Raw genomic sequence first — 24,169 nt, 5'->3', positions numbered from 1 at the left:
TAAGGATTGCCATTAAATGCAATTGCCATTTAAGGGTTTTGACTAAAGCTTCGTGTTGTTGTTTTTTGTTTTTTTTGTCCAGTGTTTGTCAGGTTCAACTCTAACCACGGGTTCCCAGTGGAGGTCGATTCTGACACCAGCATCTTCCAGCTCAAGGAGGTGGTTGCTAAGCGACAGGGGGTTCCAGCTGACCAGCTGTGTGTGATTTTCGCAGGGAAGGAGCTTCCGAATGGCTTGACAGTGCAGGTGAGTCTCCCTGGGCGGAGGGTTCCTGGGCTGCGGCCAGCCCCATTGATTATGCCGCTTGCGCTGCCAAGATGACATTCGTGCCTGAGATCTAATAGAATAAATAGTGCCTAGGGATTCCTTGAACTTTACTCCACACCGCTTCATTAATTCTGACCTTCTTAATTATGCATTAAACCAGCAAGCAGGTACGGATTGGAGAACAACTGTGACTGGGAGAGAGAAGAGAGAGCGAGCGAGCACACAGACTGGGCTTAGTGAATAAATGTTTACTGACTAGAGGAGCAGCAAGGCACCGTTTCTGGGTCTGTTCAATTTCTACCGTACTTATTCCACTTGAATCTTAATGAAGGAGTCACAGAAATTGTCCCAGATCCGGCTGCTCAGTCACTGTGCCGGGAGGGATCTGCAACCCAATTGTGACCCCTGGAGGATGGTCCCGGGTCTGCCGCCGCAGCTCAGGATGGGAGGAGGTTTTGGGGCTCAGGGCCTTGGAGCAGACTCGCGAGCTCCCTGCCCATCAGCGCCCGAGGCGGCGTGGAGGAGCACGCACGCACCGCGAACGTCCACCTGTGTGTTTAATTTCTCTTAAGTTTCAGTAACATGTTCCCCAGAATGGGCCGCTGAAATGTTGGGGAGGGTGCAGCCAGTGTTTTTCTCTCCTGTCCCTGACGCTTTCCGGGCACCGAGGGGCTTCTCATAGCATCACAGCGCTGTATCTTTTCATGGGGTGGGGGTGGGGCTTCATTCCCAGCGGGTATTTCCACAGGGGAAGGGGTGAACTGGGCAGGCCACTGGGGAGCAGTGCCTTCCTCTGGGAGTGGAGACCAGTTTTGTGTTGGGGAAGCCAGCAAACAGGCCCCCATACGGATTGAAGTCACTCTCTGAGAAAGTATGAAAACCCAGTTGCTTTCTGTGAACTGTTCAGGTGATCCTGAAGAACCCCAAACACATTCCCCGCGTCCCCCTTTTTTCCCCAGCTCAGATGAGTTGCATTTCTGCCTGCAGCTGTTTGGGGGCCTGCTCTTGTGAACTGTGGTGGTGGTGGGGTGCTGTGTCTCTACCCAGTCCCTACTTTATTGACATCCTATGGCTGTCTCTTTTTGGTGATGATGTTTACTGCTTTAAGAAAGGCTTTCGGATCTGGGTGTAAGAGAGCCGCTATGGAAATGTGAATTGCCCCCTCTTCTCCAGCACCTCTTCTCTGACAGCAGTCTGCTCCGCTCGGTGCACACAGGGTGCTGTGCTTTGCTTTGAGGCAATTTGTGTTTATAAGGGAAGCACCTGTGCTGAAAAGTGTTTTGGTGTTTTTTTTTTTTAAATTTCAGTCAACTAGAGAGCTTTTTTTTTTTACTGTACCTGCCAACCTCTAAAACCAAGGATGTTCCCATCATAAATTATTTTAAAACAGCTTCTTGAACCAAAATATTTTGTTATCCAAAGTTTTCAGGTTCTAAAGTTTCTCACCTCTACCACTGGAGGTGATAGGTTATACCAATTACTATAGACAGTTGATTTCTGCAGATGGATAGATACAAATATAGATATCTGGATGGGTTCATTAAGATTCTTGATTTTCACAACACTTCCGGTATTCTGGGCTTCTGAGAGGATCCCAGAGAAAGTCAGTACGCACTGCTATTTTCTTAGAGACTGCTGTTTACTTAGGCCCTCTAAAATCAACAGCAATACTAGATTGAACTACATAGGTTAAAAATAGCAGCAGTTTCATGGGGCTCAAACTAATAGCTATAACATAAGGGTGTCAAACATGGTAACTGCCATATAAAAACTGAAATATAAGTATTAGGAAATTTTAAAGGTGTAGGAGAAACAGCTGAGTGAAAGTCACCATAAAGACTTCTGGGTGAGTTGAAACTCAAGTAGGATTCTGAAGATGAAGTATGAGCATGAGAGGTGTGTGGGAGCAAGCAAAGGGTCCTATTCCTGTAGAACCTAGAGGAGGTGCTGAAGGTGGGTGACAAGGGAATTGGGAGCTGTGTTTTAGAAAGCTTTGACCCATGTGACATTGAAGTTTCATGCGAGGAGATGGAGAACAAAATAGGATGCCCTGGAGGGAAAAGCAAGTCTGGAGGTTCCGGTTCATCACTGGCAGGAGTTTCCCAGATTGCAAGAGTTAATGCCAGGGGGAGATGCTGGCAGGCAGTCACACTGAGGTGGGGAGCTCAGGGCTTGCTTTGAGCGCTCTCTGCATGGAGGTAAGTACCGCAGTGACTGAAACAGAGTCAGTTGCCGAGGTGCAGAGCGTACCGTACAAGCAGTTCCTCCGGTAACAGGAGAGGAGCCGGTATAGGAGGCATTGTCCATCCAGCTGACATTTTCATAGATAATTTGGGGAAAGAAAATTACTAGTAAAGAATGTATGTGCCGTGAAAACATGGAGGACGAGGAAGCAAAGAGCCTTTGGACTTGGTGACAGTGGTGGTGACTTAGGGACTTTCGGGCCAGGACTGTAGCTGGAGAAAGTCAGCTTGCAGGAGTTTAGCGTGAATCGCGGGACTTTGTCACAGGCACAGCTCATCTGGTCATGGAGGGAAGGAGAGACAGGGAGTTCATGGAGGAGCAGCAGCTTCTGCACTGTGTCGTACCTTTCACAGCCCTTGACTGTGCGCATGGCTGACTTTGATACAGTTGTAATCGGTGTGAAAATGCAATTTTATGTAGTGAATTTCTTTCCCTGAACATTATGTCGAGAGAAGGCAATGGCACCCCACTCCAGTACTCTTGCCTAGAAAATCCCATGGATGGAGGAGCCTGGTAGGCTGCAGTCCATGGGGTCACTAAGAGTCAGACATGACTGAGGGACTTCACTTGCATTTTTCACTTTCCTGCATTGGAGAAGGAAATGGCAACCCACTCCAGTGTTCTTGCCTGGAGAATCCCAGGGCTGCGGGAGCCTGGTGGGCTGCCGTCTGTGGGGTCGCAGAATCGGACACGACTGACGCGACTTAGCAGCAGCATAGATGTTAGAGTTCCATCCCTGGGAAGATCCCCCGGAGTAGGAAGTGGCAACCCACTCCAGTGTTCTTGCCTGGAGAATCCCAGGGCTGGGGGAGCCTGGTGGGCTGCCGTCTGTGGGGTCGCAGGGTCGGACAGGACTGAAGCGACCTAGCAGCAGCAGTAACACTATGTCATAGGCGTCTTCCCTGGTGCTGTGTATTCATGTCTAAGTGCCTAGATGACCCTCTGTAATGAGAGTGCTTATGTTATATATAGGGAGCATCCAGTTTTTAATATTACAAATTAAGGCAAAATAGTTCTTAAAATGGTCTCTAATATACTTAGAGAATATGGCCTCTGTGTTTCAGTTTGCATGAAGTATTCTCTTGGTGTGTCCAGTTTTCTTGAAGAGATCTCTAGTCTTTCCCATTCTTTAGTTTTCCTCTATTTGTTTGCATTGATCACGGAGGAAGGCTTTCGTATCCCTCCTTGCTATTCTCTGGAGCTCTGCATTCAGATGGGTATATCTTTCCTTTTCTCCTTTGCCTTTCGCTTCTCTTCTTTTCTCAGCTATTTGTAAGGCCTCCTCAGACAACCGTTTTGCCTTCTTGTTTGTCTGTTTCTTTGGGATGATTTTGGTCACCATCTCCCGTATGATGTTATGAACTTCCGTCCATAGTTCTTCAGGCACTCTGTCTATCAGACCCAATTCCTTGACTCTATTTCTCACTTCCACTGTATAATTGTCAGGGATTTGATTTACGTCATACCTGAATGGCCTTGTGGTTTTCTCCACTTTCTTCAATTGAAATATGAATTTTACAATAAGGAGCTGGTGATCTGAGCCACAGTCATTTCCCGGTCTTGTTTTTGCTGACTGTATAGAGCTGCCCCATCTTTGGGTGCAAAGAATGTAATAAATCTGATTTCTGAATTGACCATCTGGTAATGTCCATGTGTAGAATCTTCTCTTGTGTTGTTGGAAGAGGGTGTTTGCTATGACCAGTGTGTTCTCTTGACAAAACTCTGTTAGCCTTTGTCCTACTTCAGTTTACTCATTTGTAAAACTGAATTAATAATAATTCCTCTCTCATTGGGATTCTGTGAGGGCTAAGTTAATTTATGTAAAACTCTTAGAGTGGAGTGTGACATATAGTAAACACATATATTAGCATTTATTAGCATCATCACTATCATGGTTGGTATTATTGTTTTTATTATTATCAGGGTCTAAGTGATCACCTTAAATAACGTGACAACTCTCCATCATGAATTATGATGAGTATAGCTGCAATAATTTGAACAGTTAAGGCAATAATAATAGGATGTATATTTTACTGGGGCAGTAAAATGTGTGTGTGTAATATTTATACATTTTAACTGAAAAGAACTTTGTGGAGTTTATAAATAGATGTTTGACCTTCACATTTACAGACTTTACTTAGAATAGAAGAATTTGAATTCAGAAAATTTACAAAGATGACTATTCCTCATATATTTACTAAAAATAGACACCTATGGCTGTGCTGTTCAGCAAAGATTCATCACGACATTATGGCTTTTAAAATGTATTTTTATAAAGCAGATGTCTGCCACACACTATATTTGTTAGAAGTAAATTGGAAAGACCTATACATTTTTCCTACTTCATAAACAATGTTTCTGTCCATGTTTTTATTATTTTCCTTATGATGACAAGTGTGTAATATAAAATATTGGTGTTTGACATATTATTCACAGTGAACTGACATTTTTTTCTTGGTCGGTTCTTGTAACAGAGTATTCAGGGACTATTCAAATGTCACCCTTTCTCCTATCCCCCAGTTCTAACATGCTGCATATCAAGAATCCCTGAATCACCTTTACATAATCATCGATTTATTATTCAAAATTGTACACAGAAATTAAGGTTTTAACGTATCTGTATATGCTAAAACTGATGAAATTTGCAATTAGACTAACCGGTAAAATTACAGGGACTTGAGAGTTTAGATAAGATTTTTTTTTTTAGCAGAATTCACTGTAATCACATGAGCTGTATTATTATTAATATCAGTATAGGTTATTAGCCAAGTATATTACTTAGAGATCTCTAGAGAGACAAAATAGATGGGTAGATAGATAACAAAGAATTGGTTGCACATTTTTGGAGGCTGACAAGTCCCTAAATCTTTATCTGTCAGCAAACTTAGTTTCATGCTGAGTCTGAGGACCTGTAAACTGGTAGAGGTGATGGAGGTATTCCTCTGTGAAGGCTGGTAGGCCCTCAACTCAGGAAGAGCTAATGCTTCAGTTCAAGCCAAAGGCTGCCCACCCAGCCCCCGGCCCCTGCTCCCCCCAAAAGCCCAAAACACACACAACAAAAGCCATGTCTCAGCTAGATGGCCGTTAGGCAAGAGAATTCCCTGTTACTTGTGGGAGGGTCAGCTGTTTTCTTCAGACCTTAAACTGAGTGGATGGAGTCCATGTGCATTGAGGAGATACATCTGATTTACTCAGTGTACTGATTCTAGTATTAATTTCATCTGAGCATAGCTAGCGGAGAAGGCAATGACACCCCACCCCAGTATTCTTGCCTGGAAAATCCCATGGACAGAGGAGCCTGGTAGGCTGCAGTCCACGGGGTCGCTACTAGTCGGACACAACTGAGCGACTTCGCTTTGACTTTTCACTTCCATGCATTGGAGAAGGAAATGGCAACCCACTCCAGTGTTCTTGCTTGGAGAATCCCAGGGACAGGGGAGCCTGGTGGGCCACCGTCTGTGGGGTCTCACAGAGTTGGACACGACTGAAGTGACTTAGCAGCAGTAGAGCCTAGCTAGACTGACTTCTGACCAAATATCTGGACAGTCCATGCCTCAGACAGACACACAAAACTAACCGTCACAACCAGGCTATGAGAAACTTCAGTATATTTAGCTAGTGTTAGTGGAAAGTTATTCTATTTGTAATAATGAATTAGATTTTCAAAGTAGAAAATAAAATATGACTGTTTATTTTACATAGAAATGTTTTCTTTGTAAAAGGATTCATTCAAATGAATGGTCAAAAATTCCTTTCAATAAATATTCAATTTAATGATTTTTACAATGTATATACACATTTGGAGACCATCATATAGTGAAATAGATCATTTTTGCAAGAAGTATTAAAAGACATCAGTTTATTACCCCTATTAAGCTTTGTAATATGACAAGGTCTGAGTTTGGAAGATCAGAAACATTAAGATTTTAATAGCTGGTAAATATTAAAGAAAAATAAATAACCCTAAGAAGCCAAATTATTTAATTGGCTATGTTTTAGTGATACACAGTACGTATTTCAAAATTTGTGAATAATGAAAGGTGACTTTCACTGACAAAGTAAACTGTGTCCATTTTTAAGAATATTTACCTATTTTAAAAAATATTATGTATTGTTTTGGTCATATCTCTAATGAACCTGCTAAATTTTCAAACTTCAAAAACTTCACAAGAGCCTTGTGAATACCCTATGTATTTTTTTCAACTGCCTCTAACATAAGTAAATATCATTTAGCTAAAGTTTTGAAAGTTGATGTTTTCTTAATATCCTTCAGATGTTTTCCAACATTGTCATTTCCCACTTCATATACTTAGGTTGTATTTTTCTGATTATAGAATTAATATGTGCATTATAAAAATTCAAATGATAGGAAAAAGTGTACAAGGAGACCTTTAATTCTGCTTATATGTTTTTATATTTAATAATGATTTTTTTCTTTATTGGCTAATAGGTATATTCACACATTTAATCTTATAATTTTTTTCCTTCATTTCTATCACATTTTATTATATTAGAATTATAAGCTCAAGTATACCTGTGGGTTATTAAAAAGCAAACTTTTTATGTTTCTACAACTTTCGTTATGTCATAGTTTAGTGACTTAAATGTTGAGAAGCTGGTAAATTGTTTCCATGTGTTTTACTGCAGACTAATGAGTTATACATCTAATTGCAAGTTTGATGGTCATGTATTATTAAGGTGTGCAATTAGCCAAATATTAGTATTCCTTGATATTCTTATACAGTGTTAGAATACATGTTTACATTCTGAGAAGGCAATGGCACCCCACTCCAGTACTCTTGCCTGGAAAATCCCATGGACGGAGGAGCCTGGTGGGCTGCAGTCCACGGGGTCACTGAGTCGGATACGACTGAGTGACTTCACTTTGACTTTTCACTTTCATGCATTGGAGAAGGAAATGGCACCCCACTCCAGCATTCTTGCCTGGAGAATCCCAGGGACGGGGGAGCCTGGTGGGCTGCCGTCTATGGGGTCGCCCAGAGTCGGACACGACTGAAGCGACTCAGCAGCAGCAGCGCTGCTATTTACAGATGCTATGTGTGTTAGTTGCTCAGTCGTATCCGACTCTTTGCGACCCCATAGACTGTAGCCCACCAGGCTCCTCTGTCCATGGAATACTGGAGTGAGTTGCCATTCTCTTCTCCAGGGTTCTTCCTGACCCAAGGATCCAACCAGAGTCTCTCAGGTCTCCTGTGCGGGCAGGCAGACTCTTTATCGCTAGCGCCCCCTGGGAAGCCCTGAAGATGCCGTACTTTACACTGTGAGCACAGAATGTGTATTGACAAGTTGCTGAGAAAAAGAATATGAACCAGCGTATGAGCTGCTTAGTGTTTCCACAAAGAAGGGCTGAATGAAAGCCTCGGTGTACTGAAGAGAAGGTGGGATGCCCGGGGGGACGCAGACACTGGTTGGGATTCTCCCACCTGTTTTTACTTTCTGTATGTGTTTTCATAATGATCATAGATAATGTGACCGTTATAGCTTGCTATACAAAATGGAGCACTTCGTATGTGAAGGAAGGCTCTGTTAATGATTATTCCAGGAAACAACAAAAAAGTGGATGCTGACAGTGCTCTGGGAAGACAGAGACAAATGGTCACCCCAGGAGTCGGGCAGTGTTTCTCACATTTTAGAGTCTCAATTTCTTCTAGAAATAAATTGTTTTTTGGTGCCTTTTGCCAAGCACTTTGGGAATTTATAGCTTAAGACCATAATCTTATTATGAAAATATTTATATTTTAAAAAGTACTTTTATCTTTTAAATGGTAAAAAATATTTTTTAATGTTATAATCCATCTGATATCACAACATTTTGATCAATTTCATAGAATCATCAGTTCCTGAAGGATATGTCCACAGGCCAGTTGGAGAAGCACCGTTTGAGTATAATTATTTTCTTTGTACGCTAATATGTTCTATTTTCTTATCAATAAGATTTAATAGCTTTAAGGGCTTCCATTGTGGCTCAGCTGGTTGGTAAGGAATCCGCCTGCAATGTGGGAGACCTGGGTTCGATCCCTGGGTTGGGAAGGTCCACTGGAGAAGGGAAAGGCTACTCACTCCAGTATTCTGGCCTGGAGAATCCCATGGACTGTATAGTCCTTGGGGTTGCAAAGAGTTAGACATGACTGAGCGACTTTCACTTACTTACTTAAAGAAGTAAATAAAAATGGCAAAAATAGAGGCATCAGCAAATATGTCATCTGGCCCAGATTTTTTTTCTGGGAAGATGGAATACACAGACTTTTACCTACTCCTCTTGGTAAAACTGTGGACATTACATGTAAAACAAACGTGAAGATTCTGGAAGGAAGAAAAAGAAATGCAAACTAGTTCAAAACCTCAGGACCCAAGGAATAATATGGGCTTGAATTTCCTCGACTTTTTAAAAAGTCAAATATATTCAGTACTTGAGGGTGATGAAACTGGCACCGAGAAATGGCATCATGCACAGAGAAGAAAGAAAAAAAGAAGAAAAAGTCTTCCCTCAATCCAAGGGTCAGAGTTTACTGAAAATATAGAAACCTTTTAGACAATGGCTGTAGTGTACAAGATAAACACACAGTGAAACTGTGGCCCTACGCTCACCCCCGCCAGTAGTGAGGAATGCAAGCGCAGGGCCTAGCTTGCCCCCTTGTGAGACTGTTGTGATGTGCTTTTTGTAGCTGCTGTGGTCAGAGAAGACTGTTGGCAGGTGAGACTTCCACCTGCTCCTGCCAGCAGCAAGGTTCCCCTCCCATCACTTCTGAGGTGGTCACAGAAAGGCCCTAGTGGAGGGTCAGGGCTTCGACCATTCTAAAGCAGTAACAAGGCCACTTCTAGCACTCTGACAGTGGAGACTGTGTGTGCGGCTGAAAATCACCCCCTTCAGCAATAAGGAGGGCTCCTCACTTCACGGCATGTGTCAACAGATACCACGCGGGGGACTTGGGCTCCTCTTTCCACTGGCAGTAGTAAGCGGAACCCTCCCTTTTGCAGCTGGAGCAACGTCATAGAAAACAGAAGGTTTAAATAAAAGCCTCATTATGTAAGGACATTTAAAAATACGCTTGCTTCTTAGTAGCAAAGCTATGACAAACCTGGACAGCATATTGAAAAGCAGAGACATTACAAAGAAGTCAATATATTTTTGCATGGAAAAATGCTAATAGAAATCGTCACCAGCAAAACTACCCTGTAAGAATGAATCAAGGAAGGAAATTCTTTGATATGAAAGAAAATGATACAAGAAGGAGCTTTGAAACATCAGGAAGGAAGGAAGGAAGAACACAGTAAGCAAAAATATTAAAAACAATTGACTTTCCTTCTCTTTAGTGCTCTAAATTATGTTTCAGGATTGTAGAAAAATTTATAACAGTGTCTTATGTAGTTCTAAATGAAGAAAAACTGTTCAAGACAAACATAAAGAGAGAGATAAAGGGACATAAAGGGAGTCAGATTTCTGTACTGGAGCCTATAAAGCGTCAACTGCAGCACACTGTGGCAAGGCATGAATGGAAAAGCCCGAAGCAACCACTCAGATAGGTGAAAGGTTAAAATACGAAACAGTGGCAACGCTGAATGCTAATGAGGATGTGGAGAAACTGGGTCATTGATATAAAATAGTATAGCCGCTCTGGTGGAGAGTATGATGGTTTCTTATAAAACTAAACTTGTATTTCCTATATGACACCAAAACCAGTGTATGAACATTTAGCAGCTTCATCCATATTAGCCCAAATCTGGAACCAACCCAGATGTATCTCAGCAGGTGAAGTGATTGCAGACTGTGGTCCATCGATACCCGTGATAAAAAACACTAAAGCAGCTACTGAAACATACAACATTTTGGATGAATTATGCTGAGGGAAAAAAAAAAGCCAGTGCCAAAAGGTCACATTCTAAACGATTCCATTAGTTTAGCATTTTTGACATGAGAAATTTGAAGAAATGGAGGAGAAATGAGTGGTTACTAAGGCTAAAGGGGGGTGTGGGAACAGGAGAGAATGGTGTGTGGCAGCAACAGGGACAACTGCAGGGACCCTCGTGGTGCTCAGTGTTCTGTGTCTTGACTGTTACCAGTAGTATCATTGTGATGATATACTGTATTTTCTTAAGATACTGTCATGGGGGGAACAGGGAAAAGAGAACCAGGATATTTCTGTAATATTTCTGACAGTAACTTTTGAATCTACAGTGTCTCAGCATAATGTTTAATTTTGGAAAAAATCACAGAAAAATTTAATTTCTTCCCTCTTTCCCATAGAAGATAAACAGGCTTTTTATTTACATCTGTTTTAACGGAACAGTATTTATTTATGTTAGATTTTTCAGCGCAAGAAATTGGAAAATAATATAATTGATTCTCAGAGACAATGATCAATTCAGAATAAAAGTCAATAGGTCAGTAAAACTTATAGAATTATTAAGGCATCTTTTTTGAATTATTAAAGAGACTCCTTAACACCTTATAGGTCTAAATTGACATGATTAGTATTTCTTTTCAAAGGCTGCACCGATTATTTCAAATAAATGAAAATATACAGTTCTTAATGATTGGTGCTCTAGTTGTACATTTTCCAAATTGATTTGAGAGTGATACACTGTAGTCTTAGGCAATAAATGAGCAGCTCATGTAACCATGGTGGATATACTGATTAGGGAAGGCCATTCATGTAAATTTATATACTAGAAGGAATTTAGGGATGAAATGGTTTCATTTATAAACTGAATTTATTTAACTTTTTTTTTTTTACTTTCTCTTTTGATTATAAGACAAAAAAAAAAACCAGGCTAGATTAGAACCTACAGTGCAGTTCCACCATGATTTTTTGTTTTTGTATAAAAGAAACATTCTGCACATTACAGTATAAATGGCTAGTACGTTTTACTTAAAATTCCTTTTTTCTCTGACTGTAAGACAAAAGGAAGCCAGGTTAGATACCATTATACGGAGAACAATCACTGTACGATTTCATTGTATGTAAGAGTACCTTGGTGTAAATGAGATCCTCAGACACTTCAGGAAGAATGCAAGAATTTTTCCCAAAGGGTTGATGTGTGCTACTGGAATTGACTGTTGGCGATGATCCTGTAGGTAAAAATGTAGATATCCACTTGAGTTCCTCCAAACAACTGTTGTGTTATTGTGGCAGCTGATACCTACTGCAAAGTGTCAGGGTCTAGAATCAAAGGATAATAATCTGTACAAAGCGAGTGCTCATTTCAGAAAGACCCCTATTTTATCTGTTTGTGTCTGGTTATTTATGTGTCAGAAAGAATCTCAAAATTACTTATCCTCTTTGCATAATTCAGAACCCTCAGAAATGTTATTTTTCTGTTGAAAGGAAGTCTTGACATTGGTGTGCCCCTGCGGACTTATGAAATATCTTTGAGGATTGCCATGGATAAATACAGACTTGAAGGGGAAAAAAAGAGAGATTCTTTTAGATTTTAAGAGGCCGAGGATACACAGCCTGTGGATTTATTTAATGGGCTTATGTCTCACAGACGATCCCATTGCCCTTACTGTGTTCAGATTGCAAGGCAGAAAATCTGTGGGGGAGTGAAACTCCACAGCAACCCCATCCCCCTGATCTTAACCTAGGATCTATTTTATTAGCATAAGAAAGGCAAAGCCTGACTCATCAGAAACCTAACAAAGAGGAGTGATTGCACACTGTGAAATTTGATTACTCTTCACTGAAGTCCTCATTTCAAATATTCTGTTTTGTTTTCTCTGTTATTGGATTAAATTCCATCATGCAATTGACCTGTTTGTTTACGATTTTACTTAATGTAGTTATCATCCTTCTCTAGTGTGGGAGCATCCCCTGGAGAAGGGATTGGCTACCCATTCCAGTATTCTTGCCTGGAGAGTCCCATAGACACAGAAGCCTGGTGGGCTACAGTCCATGGGGTTGCTAAGAACGGACAGGAATGAGCAAGCAACACTGTCACATCCTTTACAGAGTTATTTAAGACTCAGGAATTTGTCTATACCACTCACTGTAAAGCTTCTAGACCAGAGATTGATCAGCCACAGTCTGCCTTTTCCTTCTTCCCTCTTACTAAGTAATTGTAACAAACCTGAGATTATTGTCATAGTACAATGAAACGTTTGACATGAAAGCACTCTTTAAAGTTTATATATCAAACTCACTTAGGAGTGATCGGTATGAGAAGGTGTATTCTCCTTTGCTTTTGGTTTGTAAGTGTGCTTGAGTCAAAGCTGAGTATAAGGAATAGATTACTGGTAAATATTCACACTGCTGCCTTTCATTTTCTAGATACGGAATAATGAGAGATAAAGTCAAAAGTGTAAGAAAATTTATTTTAGTTCTAACTTCAGTGATGCTCATAGGATAGAGAAAGCAAAATTAAATAGGATAGGGAGAGCTTTATTATTTTTTTCTCCAACTGTTAGGTTTAATATTGATAAGAGTACAATTTTCTGAAGGCATTTAGCAGCAGAAGTTAAATTACATTAACATTGGTTAAGTCAGGGTTGCCACACTAACGTTTCTAAGGCACTAAAGGATGTGGTATGAGAGTATCTTTTGGCCATATGTTAAAACAGAGGACACACTCAGACCCAGACTCAGAGGACAGACTCAGTTAATGGCAGCAAAACCTCAAGTACTCCTGATCTGTGATGCAAGCTCATGACTTAAACAGTGTCGGTAGAGTGCTCTAGTCTTAATTACTTGCAGATTTAAAAAAATTGTTTCATCCTTTCGTGCAAATGTATATTCACATAGACAAAAACACATTCATCCAGGCAATGCGATTCTTTGGAAACAAAGTTATATACTTTGTGAATTTATTTGTGTAAACAGTGTTTCATTGAAGGTTTTATTCTGTTATTGAATTTTGTCTTGCCATGATATATTTTCTCTTCTATAGCGGATCTTGATCTATTTGGATTCAGAGACACCATTCCCATATGATTTAGTAGGTAGACTAATTATGGCATAAAGGTCTGCTTTTTAAATTGATGGCAATATTCTGACATTAGAAGGAGAAGTGAGGAATGTGAGAACCCACTGATGTTTATGTTTTGGAGGACATCACAAACTTGGTTTCCAACGTGTGAGCTTTTAAAACTCAATACAGGTTTTGCCAAGGGTATTTTCTGTTCATTTTATATCCTTAACTATTTCAGAGTGAATTGAATCTGTGTTTGCATTCCACATATGCATAATTCATCAAACATTGCTCTGAAAAGAAAAAATAAAAATAAAAAGCTTATCTAAGATATCTCCAATGTTACTTAATGCTTGGTCACTAAGAACTTTGGAACCTGTGAGAGTAGGTAACACCTGCTTCCTCAGTTTACCTGTTATCTCCCAGTCAGTTCTTTTCAATAAGGTGCATGCTTCTATAGAAGGCTAAATGCCTTTTATATCTATTTTTAGTCCAGGGTTTTGTTTTTTTTTTATGATGTCGTCTCCAACATACACCTCTGCCAGATATAACAGAGGTGTTAAAACTAAAGGAGTGTCACATACGAGGTAAAATCATTTGATTAGAATTCTACTCGACTTTCTGATACATGTTTATATTGAAGTGGTATGAATCACTCAAGTCAGACTTTCTAGGGTGGGCGAATCATTTACGTTCTCAAGTCTTTTTTTTTTTTTCTCATCTATAAAATGGAGATAGAAATAGTGCTTGTATTTTTATAGGTTTTCTGTGTGTATTAACTGAAATTATACCTACAAAGGACAGACATAAGCACATTTAAAACAATTATTAATTTACTGTAATGAATAATTCACAAAAAGAACAAATAGTTGCTAATATGCAATAAGTTCATGTTGAAAATTATTTTGTTTTAAAACACTCCAAAAAGGAATACATTTGCATCCTTCCAAATTCCTATCCTACACTCAGGCTAACCTCAGAATGGCATCATATGTAGTGTTTTGGGAGCTCTTCTGGTTTAAGTCTTAATGATGAATTTTTATTTTAAGAAAAGAACCTTTTATGAAACGGTAATGTAGTTTACCTTTTTCTTTAATGTGCTGGATATTTCTGAACTATTTTATATTAGGAACAACTTTACAAGTAAACTTAGTGTTCAAAATCTGTTTAATGAGGGGCACCTAATAATTTGAGATTACTACTAAGAGTTTGTGAGTCACTCCAATGTAGAACAGAGGCGAAGAAGATTAGGAGGTTTTCTGAAGAGAGAAAACTATTCAACCTACTTAAATGACTCATTTGTTGTCTTTGTAATGTATAAGCAGAATGGCAAAACTAAATTTACATAACCTATCATTCTGTAGTCCATTTAAAGCTAGATTAAATTTGTATATTTTTTATCTGTTTTGAGCACTTTAAAAGGAAAAAATTGATTTCTTATAGGTCAGTCTTCATAGTTTGCTTATACTGTGTATTCAGTTCAGTTCAGTCGCTCAGTCGTGTCCGACTCTTTGTGACCTCATGAACCGCAGGATGCCAGGCCTCCCTGTCCATCAGCAACTCCCGGAGACTGATGGGAGAGAGCATCAGACCACATCTCTGATTGAATATTGTATCTATAAATGGTGTTTTTATTGAAACTAGAAAATAAAAACATAGAGGACAGACAGTTGTTGATATTTCACATGCTGGTCTCTCATTAAATTTATTTGTGCGTTCGTGATGTATATTCTGCTTACAAGTTCCATCTCTTGCCCTCCACGGCATTCTTAATCACCATCCATCCTCCACAAGGCAACCTTCTGGGTTCTCCCACCAACTCTAGTTGGGTTAAATACAGCAGTTTGCTGGCAAACTGTCTCTCCATAATAAAAAGGCCCAACTGTCACTTTGGAGGTTCAGTGGTATAAATCCTCTCACTGTGGTCTTTTTCAGGGTTGAATGCAGAGTTGGAAAAAGATGCTCGCAGTCCCTTCTTATGAATAGGCATGGGCTGGTTCACCGCAGCACCCAGATTCTTTACCCCCAGAGCTGTCTTGACTGTGCTGGAGCAAACACACACCCTTCTATGATTTGCCTATTATTGTAGCCCAATATTTTATTCTAGGATTAGTGATTTGACTTATATAGTTGCATAGTCAGTTTAAACATTTAGCTCTTCTTTATAAGGTCTGCATTTTAGCCAGTTCTCATATTCTGTATAAGTGATTTTTTAAAAATTCACTTAATATCATGTTATTGAGACACCATTAAGTCTCATGAGTACAATATAGATCCTCCTCCTAACAGCCTTACAGCCTGGCTGGATGAATATCATTTGCAACTTACAGAGACCATCCAGGTGAGTTTAAAGGCAGGTTTTGCTCTTCATTAGCTTTGTGAACTTCACCACATTAGTTAAGCTGTCTATGTGTCAATTTCCTTCTCTTAAACGGGAAAAGTAGCATTCCTCCCTTACAGGATTGTTATGAGAGTGTGAGCTGTGTCACCATTAGTGAAGGGTGTGTAAGTGTCCCTGGTGCATTGCAAGTACTCCTTACAGTCAGTTGCTGAAATTGCAGTCACATCGCTGCCCTCCCCCTCCTCACCATCACCATCATTCAAGTGCTGCCCAGGGGAGCAGGGAATGGTGTCTAAGGAGAAGCAGGAGCTGAGACTTCAGGAGATAATCGCGAGTTTCATGTATGAAAAGACGTGAAGACATTTTATGCAGAAATAATAAAATATGAAAACAATACTAATCTGAACAGTTTAGAAATTCAGTCTTTTTCTGTTACTGACCACAATGAAAGAAGGTGACAGGCTGTATGGTTAGGAGGGTGGACTGGACCAAATGCTGAGGAGACTTGCACATCGCTTTCAGGAATTTAGATGTGATTTTCAATTCTTTCATGGAATGTTTCCCGAGTGTCTACTCTGCATATGTAGTCCGGGTTGATAATCTGGGAGAACAGTGGTGAACAGGACATACAAACTGCCCTGCTTGTAGGGAGCTTTCTAGACAACAGGAAGACCCATAAGTTTTAGGGAGTTACAAGATTGGCTTGTGTAGAGGGTGTGATAGAATGAGAAGGAAGAAGCAGGTGGTCAGGCCGCTTAGGAGACCACCTTCTTCTTGCCTCTCTGTGCATTCTGTCACACCCTCTGCACAAGCCAATCATGTAAGTCCCTAAAACTTTTGTCCGCACTGCAGTGTGAGCAGTGCTAAGCCCTGAACTCATGCTGTGATGGGGAAGAAGGACCTGGGGTCAAGGGGCCCAAGAGAACCTTGAAGTAGAGTCTACCAGATCAGGTATGTTGGAGGGCATGGCTGTTGTGCATGATAACTAGGATGAGGGAGTGATCCCTAAATGAAGGACTTCTGAATTCTTATTTCGTGGGTTTGTAATAGCTAAACAAATATGAGTTGAGCTGTTAGAGTGGGACTTGTCATCTTCCAGGGGTGGGCGAATCACCCCAGGAGCCTACATGCCATGAGCGGTAAGGAGTTATTAAAGGTTTTTATCAGAATACCTTGAAGGTGAAAGGACAGCATAGAAAGACGTAAGGGAGTCCGGTGTCTGATGGGTCGTGGAGCCCCTGAACCTGCTCTGGACAGCTTTTGCCGGGTCTTCTTCTTACATGTAGAAAACAAACCCCCCATTTGGTTATGCTTCCGTAGGCAATGTTTTGCTCCATGTACCCAAGCTCAGTCATAACTGTTTAAAGTGCTAATAACAACAGTGGTAAATTTCATATAATGATAAATTCTTAGAATTAAAAAAAAGGGGGGAATGAAAGTAGGGATACAACCTCATAGTTATGGGAAATTTAGGAAACTTTTCTTGGATGCTGATATCTGAGCTGAGATCTAAAGGAACCAGCCCTGGGAATATCTGGAGAAAAACATTCCAGGCAGAGGGAATGCAGAGGACCCGGATGGAAATTAGTTGGGCATATTTGAGGGCCGTAAAGAAGGTTAGTGTGGCTGAACCTGGTGGAGGGAAGGGGATTGATTAGGAGGCAGAGGGAGTTGTTTTGAGGAGAGATGATGGGAGCAGAGTGCTAGAACTGGATGGAAGGATACATCTGTGGTGTTTCAGAGGTTGTTCAGTAGGGCTTACTGATGAGGCATGAGAGAAAGTGAAGATGTACACACGGTGCTTTGTGATGACTTAGATGGATTGGGGGTTGGGGGGTGGTCAGAGAGAGATCCAGGTGGGAGACGATAGTCGCTCAGTCGTGTCCGACGCTTTGTGACCCTATGGACTGTAGCCCACCAGCTCCTCTGTCCGTGGGATTCTGCAGACAGGTGCTGGACTGGGTTGCCATTCCTCCTCCAGGCGATCTTCTCGACCCAGGGATCAAACTCGGTCCCCTGTGTTGCAGGCAGGCTTTTTTACACTTTGAGCCACCTGGGAAGCCCGTGTTCACTTATATTAATAGTTGATTCACTTTGTTGGGTAGCAGAAACTTACGCAACATTGTAAAGCAGCTACGAAAGCGAAAAGTGAAAGTGAAAGCCACTCAGTCCTGTCCGACTTCTTTGCGACCCCATGGACTACACAGTCCGTTGAATTCTCCAGGCCAGAATACTGGAGTGGGCAGCCTTGTCCTTTTCCAGGGGGTCTTCCCAACCCAGGGATCGCACCCAGGTCTCCCGCGTTGCAGGCGGATTCTTTACCAGCTGAGCCACAGCAGAAGCCCGGAAGCACGTATACCTGACTAAAAATAAAAATAATAAATAAATATGACCCACAGATATTTGTCTGAACTGTTAGTTGTTGACATCACCAGGAAGAGGGAAGAGTAAATGAAACAGGGATGTTTCAGGGATAAGGGTTTCAAATAAATTTTGCTTAAAGGGTTTAAGGTTTCAAATAAATTTTAAGTGCAGGAATCTAGTAGGCATTTTGCTTATATGAGTCTGTCGTTGACGGTAAAGAATAGACTAGAAATATAAATGGAGGTCTCAGTGTTTGATAGCGCCAGCAAATAATATATAGTGAGACACATTCTTCAATTAAAGATTATTTGAGAATGTGCACATATACTCCCAGTCAAGATGAGTTTTAGATGTAGAATCTAAACAGAGAACTGTAATAGAAATACATGAAAATTTATCAGTGGCTTCAAATTTGATTAGTATTCTTGTTCTTTTGCAATGCCTGACATTAGCAATCTTGATTTTCTGCACCAGTCAGATTTCCATTATAAGTCAAAGAAGAATAAATGGTTTGTGTATAAACAATTGTATGCAGTTCGGAGAGGATATACATTTGTAATTGTTATTGCTGGTACTTCAGAAGGGCGGCGGAGTATGGGGCTAATATATGCCAATATGTGCACCATTCAGCTTAAGAAAAAGTACGCCAAAATAATACAACTAAAATTAAAGTGGGCTCCCCTCATGACTCAGTGGTAAAGAATCTGCTTGCCAAGCGGGAGACACGGTTTGGATCCCTGAGTCAGGAAGATCCCCTGGAGGAGGAAATGGCAACCCACTCCAATATTCTTGCCTGGGAAATTCCATGGACAGAAGAGCCTGGCAGGGGGTTGCAAGAGTTGGACACAACTTAGCGACTAAACGGCAGCAACGACAAAATTGAAGCCCTGATGTACCTGTTTGTGATTCTGTTCCCTCCTTGTTTCCCCACAGAGGTAACTCTTATCCTCAATTTGAAATTGGCCAGTGTCATGCATGTTCTTAATACCCTTTTAATGTATGTATTTACTGCATTCCGTATTACATAATGTGCATGTTTACAAGCTTTCCGTAAGTGACAGTATTATGTTATACTTCTTTTGTGCAACTCAGCTTTCTAATTTAGCCATCTTTTGAAGTTAATCAAGGTTGGTGCATGTAACAGGAGTTTCTTTTCTGTCAGAGTTTTAAACAGTCACCGGGACGTATATGAGCACATTCTCAATGGACATCAGCTTAGGTTGTATTGGCACTGGTGCTGAGGCTCTTGTTTTCAAACATGTCCTTGCAGGCATGGGGTGAGAGGATTAGGACAAAATGATGCATTTGACCTCAGGTTTAAGGTGAGCTCGGTCACATTGTTTGGCTTTAATTTGCAGTTCTGTTTTTTTTAACTTTAATAACAGGAAAGAAAAGTACATAGGTGTATCACCACCAGAATTTCAGCCGTGGCTGACTTTTCTGGCACTAGAGAAGTGCCAAATAGTTAAAACTTCATTATTAAAGTATTCTCATTTCCTCTGCTAGTCTCTTAGTGAAAGTGAGGTCGCTCAGTTGTGTCCGACTCTTAGCAACCCCATGGCCTGTAGCCTACCAGGCTCCTCCGTCCATGGGATTTTCCAGGCAAGAGTACTGGAGGGGGTGCCATCGCCCTCTCTTCGTGAGTCATAATTCTGGTTATAGTTTTCGTGACTCAAAGTAGAGAGGTTAATTTCCTTTCATTTTTACTGAATTTTAATATAATATTTTGTGATGTTTTCTTTTAAAAATAGAGATACCATATCATTTCCCAAAATATTTGCTATAGTCTCCCTATGGTAGAATTTCCTTGAATGAAGATGGGGAAGAAAAGAGAAATGCAGTTTTTTGAGACCTATGGAGGATAGGAGGCCCTTCAAGGTCTACCTGAATCTCTGATCTCTGGATTTACAAGAAGGTGCCTGATTTAGTGATTCATTTATTTATTTTGGCTGTACCATGAAGCATGTGAAAGGTACCCCAACTGATGTTTTAATTTATTTTTAAATTGTAGAGACATCTGTTTACAGTGTTGTGTTGGTTTCTGTTGTACAACAGCATGAATCAGCCATAATTATATATATATGTATATATATTTATATATATTATATAATAGTATGTTATATATATGTGTGTATATATATGTGTATATATGTATGTGTGTGTGTGTGTGTGTGTGTATACACACACATATATATATATATATATGTACCCTCCCTCTTACCAAATTTTTAACAGGCTCTCCAGGTGACTCTCTGGATGACAAGCACATACTCAATTAGGAACACGTAGATATGGATTTTCCAACTTCCAGTTATTCTGAGGTGGCAGATTCTCAGCACCAAAACTAATAAAAGATAAAGGATTCTATGTGATTGAAATACATGCCTAAAATTTTAATCTCACACTATGGTATTTTAACTGTGATTTTTTTCTGAAGTATTTTACTGTGATTTCTTAAAATTTTTCAAAATCAAGAAGATAATAAGCCATTATTTATTATTATGTTTTATTGTGCAAAATACTCCCTGGTCCAGCAGCAGCTTTTAAAAACGATAATTTCTCCCTCTCTCCATCACCATCTCCCCCCCTCTTTCTCTCTTTCTCTGTCTCTTTCTCTCTCCCATTCTTTCTCTTTCCCTCATAGAGACTGTAGTTGGAAGGAGTTTGAAAATACCAAGTAACATAAACATGAAAGTTAACATCACCTGTCACTTTGCTTTCCAAATATGATCCATCATGTGTTTTGACCTTGTGGGGAATATCTTTGCAGTGTGGAGTCTAGAGTTAAGAGCTGGACTGTGGGGCCTCACTATGAGGTCCAGATTCCTGATTCTGCCTTGTACAGGCTATGTAGCTGAGGGATTTGCTTAAAATTTCTATTCCTTGGTTTCCTTATCTGTAGAATGAGAATAATTAATGTGTGTTTATTGTACATTATTTATACAACCTCACTGTATTTTTTTAAATCCTGAAAAACAATTTTCTAAGTTTCTAATATAATTTAATCAATTTTAGTCATTATTTTTATTTGTCATTTATCTTGACTGTTGTGAACAGTGGTGTTTTGAGTGTTTGCGTGCATGCATGCTAAGTGGCTTCAGTTGTGCCCAGCCCTTTGTGACCTTATGGGCTCGTAGCTGTATAGCCTGCTAGGCTCCTTTGCCCATGGGATACCCCAGGCCATTACACTGGAGTGGCTTGCAATGCCCTTTTTCAGGGGATCTTCCTGACCCAGGGATCTCCTGCATTGGCAGCCAGGTTCTTTACCACTAGCACGACCAGGGAAGAGTATTTGTATACCAGTCTTTATATGAATGTCTGTTTTTCTCCCTCTTGGGAATATAAGAATTAGTGGGAGTAGAATTAGTGGGTCATACAGTAACATGTGATAACATGTTTAGCTGTTTGAAGAATCGCCAGACTGTGCTTGTTGATTTTTGCATTTATTTTCTTTCATATCAATAACAAGAGTTCAGAGAGCTCTAAGAAGTCTACCATCGACGTGATGATGTATAAAAATCTGATTGTCAGTTTCATACTTGGCTTTGGATCAACTGGTGTGTGAATCCTGACTCTTGGTTTCTAAATGGAAAATCTGTAAGCACTTTCATAAACAGAGCTGGAAACCAAAAGCCATAAAAGTAAAGGGCATAATCTGGTGGAAATGCCGGTACCATCAGGGCATTCCGAGGCTCCCGGTACGTTCCATTTGAGAGCGCTTTTATTCCAAAGGGCACCATCTGGCCCTGCGTCTTGTGCGACATGTGTCTTTAAGTGCAGGCTCTTGCTCATTAAAATGGGTCTAAGACGTTTTGAATTGTAAACAAGATATTCACGTCACTCCCTCTCTCTTGGACAAGCCTATCTTCACCTTTTCGTCATTTTTCCAATCCTCCTCCTCTGCATTTCCCCGCTGCGTGTGGCAGTGTGACGGCTGTGATGGGTTTTGCACAGTGTTCATCTGTCAGAGAGTGCGTGGCAGCTGATGGGGTAAAGGCACCCAACGCCAGCACCACGTCAATGCGTTATACCAAAAGGTGTTTTTAAAATGGAAAGATACTGAGATATGTTTTGGCTTCACTTTAGAAGTTGGCATGTGTCCTTTTAGACTTTTTCAAAGAGAGACAAAGGGAAAAAGGATCACTTCTTTATGCTACTGTAGGTAGTTTGTATACATGGATGGCAACAGTTGCCATCATTATGAAAAAACAAATAAAAAATCCCTCAGAGTTTCAATAATAGTGTTTGCATCTATTACCCTGAGATGTTTGATTTTCTTCACAGCCTGCATCTGTTTAATTCCAATTACCCAGATGTCTCTCTGGACTGTAATTTCTTCCAGCTGTTAAGAAAGTAGAGAGGAAGATCTGTGTATTTAAAACCGCTGTTTTAACTTGGAGGACTGTTCTGTGTTTAAGCCTCTGCTTAAACTGGACTGTATATTTTTGAACCAACTACCATCCCTTCAAATAATAATTTATTTCATTGATTATTAAGTTGATTCATTTAGTGTACTTTGAAGCTTTTTAATGTTCTGTGTACATAATTTTGGTACATCTTTCCTCAAGTTGCCATTTTGCAAATAGGAAATGGACTGAAGATGCTTTGCAGAAAAAATATACCCTCAACCTGGTCTGAGTAAGTTGGCAGATTGTTATGAACATACCAGAAGGAAAAAGTTAAGAACATTGAATATAGTAAAGAAACCTTTTACTTACTTAAAGAAAAAGTCTGGACACCAAAATTTTGGAAAAATGGAAAAAAAAAATTTAATTGGTGTACTGCCCACAAACTACACACAGAAAATCTTACTGCCTGGCAGCAGGTTTAATTGAATTTATCAAAATGTTTCCAAAAAACTACACTTAGACTCTGCTACTTTTAAGGCATGAGAAAAAAAAGAATGAAGCAAATAATGTAGGGAATATTGCTTCCAACTACAGCCAGAAACATAATTTTCTTCTTGGCACAGAAAGAGTAGACTTGATCAAGTAATGAGCCACCCTCACTGTCTCTCTGCAGAGGACAGGCTTCTTCAGAGCTGGGGCTGTCCTGCTCAGATAATCTCGAATGTCTCTGGGGTGGGATGGGGAAGCAGCCTGGGAACATCATATGGTGGGGAGAATGTATAGTCCTTACATGGATGCTTTTGAAAAATGTAATTGAGGAAGATAGAATGGAATGTGCGAACAAATAGTGACCCTCAGCAATTTTGTTGTCATTCTTATAAGCACCATCCTAACACATCTTTTGAAGTGGGATTACCCTTATGTTAAAATTTAAATATTTGTAGCCCTGCTTACCCACCAAAGCCTGCTCACTTGCCTGTTTTCTGCAGGCATATGCAATGGCAACTGCATAAAGTCTATTCTTCTGCAGCATGGATGACAAAAGCATGCTCACCTTGATGATTCAGCTGTGTCCTCAATTTCAGAAATTCTAAGAGAAGAAAGTAGAACGCTATTATTTTTACAGAGGTGTTGTTGACCAGCACTTTTTCATCTCTCAGAACTAAGTGAATATTTTAAATTATTCCTTAGACTCAGACATCCTTTATCTTCTTGTATACAGTAATGGAAATATAGCCTCAGGCATAGATGTGCATCAATGATAATGTGTTAAGAATGCTCACTAGATAATCTTTATACTTTTCTAATCTGATTATTTCACTCTGTCTTACTCCATAAAATAGCATTATTATTATTATTATTATTTTAAATGTAAGGGTCACCAGGGACTCTAATCTTTATGACAGTCATAATGCTTTTGTTCTAACGGCAATTCAAGCCTTCTTTCCCTTACCTTTGTAGAAAATTAGATTAATGAGAGACCAATAGTCGTGTTTTTAAATTTTAAGTTTACCTTATGGAGCAACAAGCCCTGTCCATTTCCTGGAGCCATCAGCTACCTGTAACTGAAATCTCTGGTTCCATCTGTCCCCTAACGTGAGGGGCCAGCACAGAAGCCCTCATGAGCACCAGCCTCTTCCTCTCCTCAGCTTGAAGCTCTGTGTTCCAACTCTGGACT

The 24,169-nt window shown here is 40.2% G+C and overlaps 1 protein-coding gene across 1 annotated transcript in view; it reads left to right on the top strand.

Moving 5' to 3' along the window:
• PRKN (parkin RBR E3 ubiquitin protein ligase) overlaps positions 1–24,169 on the top strand; it is a 1,204,761-nt gene that overhangs the window by 235,943 nt on the left and 944,649 nt on the right. Inside the window, exon 2 of the mRNA XM_068985007.1 lies at positions 83–246. Coding sequence (XP_068841108.1) covers positions 83–246 — 164 coding nt within the window. The remainder of the gene's footprint in view (positions 1–82; positions 247–24,169) is intronic.

Source organism: Capricornis sumatraensis, chromosome 13 (assembly GCF_032405125.1).
Source record: "Capricornis sumatraensis isolate serow.1 chromosome 13, serow.2, whole genome shotgun sequence".
Taxonomy (NCBI): Eukaryota; Metazoa; Chordata; class Mammalia; order Artiodactyla; family Bovidae; genus Capricornis; species Capricornis sumatraensis.
The sequence above is the reverse complement of the archived record's forward strand: the minus strand, read 5'-3'. Positions and strand labels throughout refer to the sequence as shown.